This window comes from Protopterus annectens, chromosome 4.part0 (genome assembly GCF_019279795.1).
Source record: "Protopterus annectens isolate FY-2018-M chromosome 4.part0, PAN1.0, whole genome shotgun sequence".
In the NCBI taxonomy this organism is placed as follows: Eukaryota; Metazoa; Chordata; order Ceratodontiformes; family Protopteridae; genus Protopterus; species Protopterus annectens.
Genome location: NC_056733.1, coordinates 1,744,967,361 through 1,744,980,370, shown reverse-complemented (window position 1 = coordinate 1,744,980,370; position 13,010 = coordinate 1,744,967,361). Strand labels below are relative to the sequence as shown.

General features: G+C 40.0%; 1 protein-coding gene across 4 annotated transcripts in view; it reads left to right on the top strand.

Annotated features, from left to right (window-relative positions):
* The window catches only part of MGAT4B (alpha-1,3-mannosyl-glycoprotein 4-beta-N-acetylglucosaminyltransferase B), a 1,742,611-nt gene that overhangs the window by 507,303 nt on the left and 1,222,298 nt on the right, over window positions 1–13,010 (top strand). For all 4 annotated transcript variants that reach the window (XM_044069458.1, XM_044069462.1, XM_044069459.1 and 1 more), the window contains exon 2: window positions 2,956–3,135. In XM_044069458.1, coding sequence (XP_043925393.1) covers window positions 2,956–3,135 — 180 coding nt within the window. The remainder of the gene's footprint in view (window positions 1–2,955; window positions 3,136–13,010) is intronic.

Here is a 13,010-nt window from a genome sequence, read left to right as displayed (position 1 = left end):
AGATTTGGACCTCACAGCCATTTGGTATGAATGCCATTAAAAGAATATGTGCGTGTTTGTGTATGCACATGCGCACATACGCATATCCGTATGTCTATGTTCTGAATGAATGAATGGATTGTGTGTGTGTGTGTGTGTGTGTGTGTGTGTGTGTGTGTGTGTGTGTGTGTGTGTGTTGCCTCGCTAATGACAGAGGGCCAATATTTTACTTAAAAACTAAAATATTGTCCCTCTGTCGTTTTTAGAATGCTTTCTTATTGAACTTGGATTTGCAAGACAGAACCACAGAGGGAGAGAGAGAGAGAGAGACAGCCCAGCCACACACACAGCCAACGTCAATAAAAAGCATTAAAAAAATTAGCATTAATTATAATTAAATAACCCTTTGAATGATGGCAAATGTATGCAGTTTTTTTTTCTTCCATGTTTGTATATGTTGATAAACTGCATGTTTTGAGTCCAAAAGCCTGTTATGCAAATGGCATCATGCATCAGTATGGTAATTATAGTATTTGTTTCTGCTGTTTATCAGAATATTTTGTTTGTAGTTAGAACTGCAATCTTAGCAGCTGATGTTTTACCAAGAAGTGGTAGAACAATGCAAACTCTGTGTGGGGAGCTGAAGACTAAGTGTTCAGTAATACCAGAGATGTGATTTACTACTTCCCCAAGGATCAGTCTTGGGGCCTCTGCTGTTTGGTTTATACTTTTCTGAGGTGCTAGCCAAAACCACTGGTCTGTGGCAGGCACAAGTTTGCAGATGACTGCAAGCTGGGCACTGTCATAAATTCCCCTAGTGATGTGAACATCCCCCAAGAGGGTCTTAACCAAACTAATGCTTCGTGCCAGAAGCATGGCCTCAAACCGAATGTCAAGAAATGCATTATTATCCCCATTTGGGCAAAATGGTGTCTTCACTCACTGTCACATTAATAACTTACTAAGCGTCCAATCAGTCATGAGGGACTTGGGCATCCAGGTTGATAGCAACCTGACTTTTGACCACCATGTTGCTTCCATTGTACGAAAGGCTTTCTACATGACCCACCTCATAAGTAAGTGTATTTCATCCAGGAACAAGGAGGTTATAACATCCATGTACTCCACCCTTATCAGACACATTATTGAGTATAATGCCCCCTTGCCAAGCATATGCAGCAGTTGGTGAGACCACAGAGGTTCCTTACCAGGAAAATTCAGGGTCTCAAACATCTATCCTGTACAGATAGGCTAAAAGCATTGTCCCTCTACTCAGTCTTGTACAGACTGCTTAGCGGTGACCTGTGTCTGACATACAAGGCCATCACAGACTCAGCCTTGGAGTTGCTGCATATCCGTAAGTCGAACTTCACTCGCGCAACCCACACGCAATGTCTCAACCTGGTCTGTGACAGTAATAGAACTTGTTAGCAGGATAGATTTGTGTCCCAACGACTCCCCCATCTGTGGAATACACTTCCTGTCCATGTACCTCACTAGCCCTCTTTAAGACAAATCCGGATGACTGGATGAGAAACTGAAAATATACCCCTGGATCCCACTTGTGTCCCTGGATCCCACTTGTGCCCCTGCTGGACAGGAAAAACAGGTGCTGACGTTTTGGGAACATGGATGAAATTCTTGGCTAGGCTTGTAAGGGCCTGCAGGCCAATAGCCTAGTATTGTCCTATTAACTTACCTAAATCACTCTTACTATAAAAGGTGGGGTTCATTAATGCCTTTTGTGAAGTCCAAGTAGGTACCTAATGTAATCTAAAATATCTGGTCTTTGTAATGCTTTGTTTCTTTGGGTGACATTGATGAACAAGTCATACTGGCATTAGAAAATGGCGATTATAAAATGCTTTCAACATGTCATGTGCATAAAATGGACCACACTCTGATCAAGTCAGACAATTCTGAGTACTTGCAAACTCGTGCCTATAGTCTAAACATTGTACAGTGATTGTCTCTATACATGCTTCACTCCCTTTCTTCCAAGTGGTGGTTGTCAGAATTGTACAGGACATGTTTTCAGCTGCATGTCTTGCAGTGTAGCAGTCCTACCCCAACAAGACTTTATCAGTTAGGTGACTGGCAGCACACCATCTCCACAGCCAGCTGCCTATTGCAGTCTGATATATGATTACATTTCCAGCATGTCACCTCTCTCTGTTAAAGTCCAAAAATGAAACTATACACAGCAGTTATATTGCACCTTGCCCAGCATGACTTGGATAATTCTGCTTTGCGGAATGGTTTATGTTCCAGATCCAGTATAGTTACTGGCTAAAAAGTAACTTCCAGTCAAAGAAAGTGGCTTTGTGTGTGTGTGCATTTGTGTGTGTGTTTGGGGGGGGGGGGGTGTTATGAGGTGGTGGACATTCTACAATCTCCTCCCCCAACTAGAGCTGATCAATTTTGAGGTCATAACTCATTTTAGATTGTAGCTTATTGCAGAAGTGCTCTTGGTGATTGAAAGATTGAGGAATGAGAATTTAGGTATAGTCTAAAGTCCTTTGTTTGCAGTTAAACTTTAGCTTGACATCTGGCGGAACCACGTTGCAAAGTGTAATAGAACCTAAGGAGACATGGTCTGATTTTTTGTTTTCCCTCTCTGCCCACTTCCACAGCAAGCAGTGGAAATGGATTAGAGTGAGGGAGGCTTTCAAATGACCTTTATTTCTCGGGCACATTTCTGTAAAATAATGTGTAGTATTAAGTCACTACACGTTTGTAATCATAAATCACTAGTGTGTATACATGGCATTTTCTATTACATTTTTATAACTTAAAAGTAAAAGTATATATTGAAAAACAGGCATTGCTCTCTTGGAATGTGAAATAACAGGGTTAATACTCACTTTTAATTATCAATCACATAACATTTGTCTGAAATATTTTTCATTACAGATCATCATCCTTAAGTTAGTATATAAGCTGAAGGGCTGATTTGTGTCATTTCATTTTCTTTAGGAGCTGTTGTGGATATTTACCAAAGAGAGTTTCAGGCTCTCCAGGACCGCCTGAATGTAGCAGAACAAGAGAACCAAAAGCGTTCCAAGGAGCTGAATCTTATCTTAGACAAGATTAAGAAAGCCATATCTGAGAAGCAGACTCTTAGAGATATCAATAAAACATGGAGCAGTTTGTCAGGTAAGATTTCCATCCAAGTCTTTCAGAAGCCAGGCTTTTTTCAGAGTTTGAAGCATTTGGCCAGGTAGTCAGTCATAGCTGACGGGAACCCTAAACCATTATTTTACTTCAGCTAGCTAATACATAATGTGTTTTCCTTATGGTTGTTTGAGACTATAGTAGTCGGCCACTTGAGTAGTTTTCCATGTCTTTCTGCATTCTAAGAGAACTAGAGCTTATGAAAATTCATGGGGCTTTATTGATTTTCTGTGACTTGTTTAGTGTAATTCCTGAGATTTTAATGGCCACAGTCCAAGGATGATTAAAAGGAAAATCGCTTTAGTTCGGTGGAAAGTTTGAGGAGCGCTAACTAAGTGGTGGTACTGGATATGCTACTTTTTCTTCTGAACGTGGCAGCCCCATGAATATGCATTTAATCTTAAAACAGAAGGTAGTTTCTTTGCACAAAACTGCTGAGTCTAGTGCACATATAGATTATGTGTTTGCAGTAGACAGTATTCTTTTTTCTATAATCATTTCATGCGTCTGTGTGTATGCATAAACTGGTATGAGCTTATGAACTCCTTTGTCCATATGTATGTTTGTTTGTGCACTAATAGTATGCAAGAAGATGTAAAAAATAATGTGAACATGTGCTTTTAGGTTCATATTCATATTTATTTATTGACATTTGTTAACTAGGTTGGTCCAGCTGGGCTTGAGGCCCATTTTCAGTGGAGACCTGAGGAGAAAAGCACCAAATAAAACAGTTACATGAAAAATATATCGCAGTTAATACTAGGATGTACTAGGCTAATGACCACAGGGGACTTTTCTAAACCTAGCCATGCACACCAAATGTATCTGACAAGTTTAGGAACCTTAAGATTACGCTAAGGGGTATATGTAGTCTAGGGGTTGGGTGGTCAAGCATTTACATGCTGCCTTTTTCCATTATGGACATAGGTGCCAAATCAGGGGGTGAATTTCTGATTCCCCATCCACTAGTCCAAGTTATGCTTGAATTTGGTTAGGGAAGAACACTGCTTCACTTGGATAGGAAGCCTGTTCATGAGAAAGGGTAGTTTCTGAGACAGTTATCTTTCCAACATGTCCTGTTTATGATTCAAGCAAGGTTTGTCCATAGATTGGGCAGTTCTGATGCTACTTGTTTTGCAGATATGCAGAATACAGAAGGTCAGTCAGAGTGGGAAGCAAGAATGCCTTGTATTCCAGGCATAGATTGCCACTCAACAGTCTGTAGTAGACAGAGTACAGGGATAGGGCTTTGAGGCAATCGATATAGGCCTTGTTTACACCCTCTAACCCTTTTGAGAGAAACCTCTATGGACATTCCTTTTGTTGCATGTGCCTGATCAGGTACATACCAAAGGAGATATTGTACTCGACTGGTCTGATGAGGGGCTGACTACAATGGAGCAATGAAGTCCTTGGACCTAGATGCAATATCCTTGCTTATAACTTGCTCAACACAGAATTTCCTTACTACTGTAGATGCATGATGGTCAAAGAACAGGTTGTCTATATGTGTCCCAAATCCTTTACTACCGGGTCCACTCTTAGGGGTGTGTTATCAATGAGGTACTTTCCAGAGACAGCCAACTTCCCAGTAGATGCTGTTATGCATTTCTTGGCATTGAATTTTAGACTGTGGATCTGGCACCTAATATTTGTCTTGAGTCAGCCATTATTGGAAGATATCAGTGTCTTGAGGAATTCCTATGACTGCACCTAGTTTGCAGTTGTATGCAAACTTGGTCAGCCAGAAGACTTTGTTATTGGCCTTACTTTCAGTGAAGTAGGTGCCAAAAAGGAACAGACCCAGCACAGATCCCTGAGGGGACTCTGCAAGTACATGGCCTCTTTGAGGTGGACTCCCCTATCCTAACTTCTTGAGCCCTGTCTGAGAACAACCCGTCTATCCAGTGGGTGACACAGGGATTTATACCCAATTCCACAAGTTTGTCTACAGTGCTTAAGTGGGATATTGTATTAAAAGCCTTGGCTAGGTCAAGGTAGGCAGTATGCAGCATTTTGCCCTGCCCATTGCTTTGGTGACCACCTCAAAGACGTTTATCAGGTTGAGCAGGCATGATATGCCTTTGATGAAACCAAACTGGGTTGAATCCAGTGTCTGAAGAGTTCCTATTTTATTGTTAATGATTTCCATGATTGTTTCCATGACTTTGCATATGAGAATACTCAGACTTGTGGCCTGTAGTAACCTGGGCCCATGATGGTTTATCCATGTGTAGAGGAATAACTGTTGCAGTTCTCCATCCATGTGATCTGTAGATCAGTGTGTGGATGTACCTTTAAGAAGCTGTCCAAGGGATTTGTGCAAGTGTATAAATACTGAGCACATGCAAGCTAGACTGCCATTTTGTAGTTAGCTGTTGAGATGCAAGCATGTATGTATGTAAGGTCTGTCTGTTAACTAGTTTGTTCATATTTAATGATGCTGCTGTCCATCCTGATGTGTTTGTGTTTTAAAGCATCTAAACAAAAACCTGAGCCTTCATGTCCTATGTGTTAAAGGCGAATGAGCGACATGGTGCCAGAAGTGACATGTCTAAGGGATACGGAATCAAGAATCAGTATATCTAAGGGGCATGAAGTTAGTCAGCTTGGCTAAAATGATTTAAGGCACTGGTGAATCATCCCTAAAATGTGCAAACTTGCATAACAAGTCAGAAACGAATTTCAGGTATTAAAACTTGCTCAGCGCTATTTCTGTTCACATAATATGAAACAAGGCATACAGAATGTTCTAAATGACATTCGCATAAACCAATATGTGCGATATTGATAAAAATATTCAAATTACTACAGAAAATTTTTAAAATAAAGTCTGAATTGCATAAAACAAATAAAATAAAGAACAACCGCATTTTCACAAAGCATGTATTTTTTTGTATTAAGCAAAGATATCAGCGTTATCAAAAGTGTATAAAGTGTTATCCATGTTTGTGCAGTGTTACAGTAAAGCTATTTTGCAAAAAATGCAGCCATTACAGAGCATATTTCGTAAAGTACAGTATTCCAAAGAATTTATTGTGCATTTGAATGTTACAAGCTCACAGAACTGTTTGTTCGTACATAATTACAAGGGTCATATTTTGTGTACTTTGTGGGCATGGCAGATGGATTTCGAAAACCCAGTGCACTTGTCTTTGACAGTAATATTGCTGAGAACTGGAGAGCATTTGAGCAAGAGTATGATATTTTCATACAGGTTGCATTTTCTAATAAAGATGACCATACAAAGACATTTATTCTACTTAATTTAGCTGGGTCAGAAGCTATTAAAAGGGAATGCTCATCTGCTGTCTATGCAGGAGATGGAGAAACCGTCTTATTGTACCAGCTGAGTCAAGGGATGACCCTGAGTGCTTACAACTTAAATTTAGAGTAATGTGCAACCCCCAGACAAATGTTACAATGGAAAGGAACTTATTTACATAAGGGATCAAAATCCTGGTGAAACTTTTGTAGTATATATAACTGACCTAAGAAACAAATTAAAACATGCAGATTTGGTGATTTAAGAGATGACTTGATAAGATGGACTTGTGTGTGGTATTAAAGATGATGCTGTGAGAAAGATTTTGCTTTGTGACCAGGGCTGGTGTTAGCATTTTGGGGGCCCTCAGCAAATGTCAAGTTGGGGGCCCCCTTGGCACTTCCAGTGTAAGTATCGTCCTGTCAGTGCCACACCTCCTAAGAAATGTTGTAGTTTGTGCTGCAAACTTTTAGGAGTAGTACGCACAGACAGACCTGTAGCTACAAGCTCTTACATTACAACAGGCCTATATACCACACTTTGTTGACCTGTCTATCAAAGGGACACTTACAGTTACTGGCATTTAGTTGTATCAATGATGCATTACAACAACTCTATGTACAGGTCTGTACTTAAATGAAGTGATGACTAGGGCTACTGTTTCAACGCACACCCTCCAGCCCTCTCCTCTGATCCCCCCTCCCTTTTGGGTTCCTCATACCATGCACATTACTTTTTTCTTCCTTTTCTCACATTTTGCCTTACTCTCAGCTTCGTGAAGAAGCCATAACTTTTTATATACTCTGAAGTGCATTTTACATTTTTTTTTCTTTTTACACAACTTTTTCATGCAATAATGGCTTGAACAGAAATTATAATTAAGGAAATACATCTTTCCTGAACAAGACAGCACAGTAATAATCATTTAGGAAATAACTCAATTAAGCTTGTGCCCCCAAAGCCATAGGGGTTATATATGTGCCCTGAAATGCATTTTAGAGCATTTTCTCAGCATTTTACCCTAATGGTGGACAGAATATATGTGTGTGAATGAGAGGGAGGATAGAGGAATGGTGAGGATGCAGGGAGTAGAGGTGGTCGAAGGTGGATGAGTTTAAATACTTGGGATCAACAGTTCAGAGTAATGGTGAGTGTGGAAGAGAGTACAGGCAGGATGGAGTGGGTGGAGAAGAGTGTCAGGAGTGATTTGTGACAGACGAGTACCAGTAAGAGTGAAAGGGGAAGGTCTACAAGAGGGTAGTAAGACCAGCTATGTTATATGGGTTGGAGACAGTGGCATTGACAAAAAGGCAGGAGTCAGAGCTTGATGTGGCAGAGTTTAAGATGTTAAGATTTGCACTGGGTGTGACGAGGATGGACAGGATTAGGAATAAGTATATTAGAGGGTCAGCTCAGGTTGGAAGGTTTGGAGACAAAGCCAGAGAGGCAAGATTACATTGGTTTGGGCATGTGCTGAGGAGGGATGCAGAGTATATTGGGAAAAAGATGCTAAGGATGAAGCTTCCAGGTGACAGGAAAAGAGGAAGGCCTAAGATAAGGTTTATGGATGTGGTGAGAGGACCTGCAGGTGGTTGGTGTGACCGAGCAAGATGCAGAGGACAGGAAGAAATGGAAACAGTTGATCTGCTGTGGCAACCCCTGACCGGAGCAGCCGAAAGAAGAAGGTGGCCTAAACAAAAAACATGAAAAAGAAAAGAATTTCAGTCTTATTTTTTTCTTTCAAGGAAGACATAAGTTGTCCCAAAGGCTTTAATGTTCAAAGCTGACAAAATAGCAGCTCACAATAAACTAACAAGCCAGTTGTGGGAATACATAGGTCTTATCTGGGAATATTGTCTCCTTCCCTCACCCCCCACAAAAGACAGTCACTGTGTATACATCCCTCTGGAGTTAGACTAGGATGAAAGCAGAGGTTTAAATTGCCTTAGACATGTATTTCAAGTGACTGTTGATATACGTATACATAGCATGCTTCCTCACCAATAACCCTCAAAGTCATCCCCATGTATATGTGTCTGATGTGTGACTGTGAGAATGATTTCAGTAATATATTCTAATTTGTTTCTCCTAGACATTACACTACCCCTACACAAGCAATTTTGTGAAAAAAGTAAATAAGCAATGAGCATACTGTCCTCGGCTCAAACACAAGCTACAATGACTTCATGTGTACACTCTAAGGTTTGACTGTGATGAAAATTAAAGTTGCAATAACCACACAATCCCCAGCTCCCATGACCTACGGCAGCTTTCTGTACACACACATTTGAGCAGGACTGGTTTTAGAATGGGTGTGGTTGAAAACCAAAGGCTATTATCATCTGCATCCTAAAAGGGTCATACCTCAGCACTGTTTAGGTTAAACAGGTCAGTCAGAAAACTGATGCATTTTTTCTCCTCATTTTTCTTCAACCAGCAACAGCTTTGTTGAGGTTCCCCACAGAGTCAAGGATGATTACGGCAGCCCCCAGTATCCATTTATACAGTCTGGTGAGTAGGGGCCACCAGACTTCAAAAAGATCTAAGTGTCTGAATGTTCTGTGATGCATTTTATGTCTTACTTTTGAAATATAATTGGTTGTTAGGCACATTTTTACTGATACCCAGAAGAATGATGTCTGTGTCCTGGCATTATTGGGTGCGTGCACAGACAAAAATCAGTGATAGCTTTTACACACATACGCAGACACACTCAAGCATAAGCCATAGCAATACTAGATTTGTAGTTATTTCAGGAAATAACAATATATTGCACAACACTGGTACTGCCACACCAGATCAGTGCCTGCTGTTTAGCAGTTATCAAACAGCAGCAGGGGTAAGTCATTTATTTACCTCATTGAGGAGTAATGCATACCTGTCACTTCCCTGATTTCACACACCTTCCCTGATTTTGTTCATACTTCTGCTTTCTTCTTCATAAAAAGTTTGATTTGCTGGTAAATTATTCAGGATTATAAACAGTCAATCAATCTAGACAGTTGAGTTTTATACTTATTGCCCAAACATACATGTTGATGCAAAAGGTGTTATTCTATTAAAATTTTAAGCAAATTAGAGTAATATTTAAAATGTAGTCCTGATTCTGAGCCTTTACACTATTATTTTTGGGATTGCACTGAATTGTTAAGCAAAGGAATTGATAGTTAAAGTATATAGTGTTCTGTTTGTATTTATAAAACTCCCTGAAAGAGAAAACCATCTCTGAAGATCAGAAGTATCAGCTCTTCTTAAAATTCAAAATTTGCACCATCATAAGTCACTCTGGGCTGCTGATCTTTCTAGTGCTTACCGTGTTCATGTTCATTACCATCGTCATCCTAACAGGGTCATATCACAGCCGCGTTCAGGTTAAAGAGCAGAATTAGTAAATGAATAAATTTTTTCTTCCTTATTTTTCCTCAACCAGCAGCAGTTTTTATAGGGCCCCCACACAGTCAAAGATAATTAAGGGGGCCCCCTTGCAGCCACAGGTATAGCATGGACCTAAAGCTGGCTATGTAGTTAGTTTTAGTGGAGAGCATGTGCAACATCAGGATGTAAATAAGCCAGGGGCACTATGTCAGTGGTAAAATATTTAATGGAATTCTGATGCCGGTTACTTGACAAAACACTGTTACTACAACCAGAAATATGTTTGAATTTTAAAGGAGATATAAATAAGAGTTATTATCTATGTGGTTTATTAAGTATACAAGAATGCTACTAGCTTTTGTTGGTTTGACAGACATGTTACAAAATATCAGGATAAGATAACTTGCTGTGGTTGGGGGCCCCCAGCGACTGCAGGGTTCGCTGGTGCCTAAAGCCGATAGATATAAATAAGATATAAATAAGAGTTATTATCTATGTGGTTTATTAAGTTTACAAGAATGCTACTAGCTTTTGTTGGTTTGACAGACATGTTACAAAATATCAGGATAAGATAACTTGCTGTGGTTGGGGGCGACCGCAGGGTTCGCTGGTGCCTAAAGCCGACTATGTTTGTGACAGTGATTTAACTTTGAATATGGCCATTGAGATTGGTCAGATATACGAGCTTACAGAAAAGCACACAAATATGCTTACAAATGAGATCAACTCTAGAAGGCATGGTGATAAAGCTCACGTTGATAGTATGCTGCACGTAGTTAAAAGAAAGGGGCTCAAGCACATGGAACCAACTGTAGGCCCTGCAGTACTCACTGGTAAACCCCAGAACTTTCCAGCAAATTCCAGAGTTCACACAGTCTCCATGAAGTATAAGAGTAAGTCGGCAAACTTCAAAGCATGGGCTCCAACCTAGTTTCATTGCCAACTGTCGTAATTGTGGTGGAAGCCATGAATCTAAAAGGGAAAAATGTTTAGCTTTTGGTCAACAATGCCACAAATACAATAAATGGAATCATTTTAAAAAGGTTTTGTAAATCAAAAGGCTCACATTATTTTATTAAAAGGGAACATTTTAAAAAATGAGTTGATCAATTAGAAGCTGCAACCCAACTCTTTTTATGTATGTTGATAGTGACAGTGCTTCATGAAACTGTTGATGCAGTAGATTTAAGGGCAACTTTTTGGATAAGTGGAAAACCCATAGAGCTCTAAGTTGATACAAGTTCCAAGTGCAATGTTATGTCAGCAGAAACATTTGCTAGAGTGCATCATGAAGAAAGGCTTGATTTGGCAAGCTTATTGCTTATGGCGGTAAAGAAATTCAAATTGAAGGCTCAGTAGTGCTTTCACGTTACTCTACTGGAAGAGGCTGTGGCTTATCATTCTGTGTGGTCAAGAGGCACGTTCAGTTATTATTCGGGCTCAGTGACAGTATGAAAATGGGACTGCTTTAATTTAATAAGTCCACTCTGTTAGCTTAAAATACCACTACCCTAATTTTGCCGAGTACATTTTTTCTACCTATGCTGATCTTTTCAAAGGCAAACTCAGCAAGCTGCCAGTTGTGTACTCCATGAAGTTAGACCCAGAGGTGAGTCCAGTTATCAGGCAAGCACGTAAAGTTCCAATAGCCATGCAAGATAGTCAAAGCCGTGCTACGTAAAATGGTTTGACAAGGTGTGATTTGTCCAATTGAAACTCCAACTGAATGGGTAACTGGGTATCTTCCATGGTGGAAGCTCATAAGAAAAGCTCAGATGACATCAGAATATGTATGGATCCACAAGATTTGAACAAAGCATTAAAAAGACCCCATCAGCCAATGCTCACAGTCAAATAAGTTGCAGTCTTGATGCCAGATGGCATTATTTTTTCTGTCCTAGATGCAAAGAGATAATTTTGGCAAATTCAGCTTGACAAAAAATCCTCATTGCTTACTACATTCTGGACTTTGGCAGGTACAGATTTTTGAGAATGCCATTTGGGATAAATTCTGCAAATGAAGTCTTTCAATGAGCAATGGAACAATTTTTTTCTGGGTATCCTTGTGCTATTATAGTAGACATACTAATAGAAGGTCGTTAAGAAGCAGAGCATATCAAAATCCTCAGAAAAGTTCTAGAAAGGGCACATTAAGTGAATCTGAAGCTCAATCCACAGAAATGTAAATTCAGGCTACAAGAAGTTACTTATGTTCGTCATTTATTTACAAGCACAAGTCTACGACCAGACCTTTCAAACAGCCATTCTCGAGATGCCAGCACCAGACAATGTTCAAGCCCTGCAATGTTTTGTTGGCATGGTCAACTACCTAGGCAAATTCATTCCAGATATGAGCAAACTTTCAGCACCACTCACAGAGCTGACATGCAAAGATGTATCCTGGTCTTTGTTAGAACAACACCAAGGAACATTTGATGTTCTGAAACACAGAATTGCTAGTCCACCAACTCTCCAATACTATGATGTTCACAAACCAGTTACACTTTCCTGTGATGCTTCATAATTTGCACTTGGTGCAGTCATTCTACAACAGGGTCAACCTGTTGCCTTTGCATTGAGAACTCTCTAACCAAACTGAGATGCAGTATGCCCAGATTGAGAGAGAGCTTTAGACAATTGTGTTTGCATGTTCGAAGTTCCATGATTAGGTTTATGGTAGACCTATCCAGATTGAAACAGGCCACCAACCTTTTGTCACTATTTTGACAGCCTATGCATTCAGCTCCAGCCAGACTGCAACATATGATGCTGAGATTGCAAAAGTATAATTTCAGTTTTGTCTACAGGAAAGACCAACTTATTTATCTTGCTGATACATTATCCAGATCGCCCAGAAATACCACAGAACAGCATGAGAATGAGAACCTTAATTTTGAAGTCATGGAAGTGAGAACATTTTCTTCCACCCATCTCGATGAGTTGAGAGATCACACAGCCACAGATCCAGTTTTACAAAGGCTCAACCACTTTATCAATCAAGGATGTCCGTCAAAGCAATCTAGTTTATCTAAAGAAATGCAACCTTCTTTTCCATACAGAGAGAATTTTGTCTGACCAAGTAATTGTTCCAAAGTCCTTGCTACAGGAGTACATTGCTATCTTGCATCATGGTAACCCAGGAACTAAATCTACCAAAGGAAGGACGAGAGGTCTAGTATTTTGGCCTTCTATGTCACAAGACATTGAGAGCGCACTT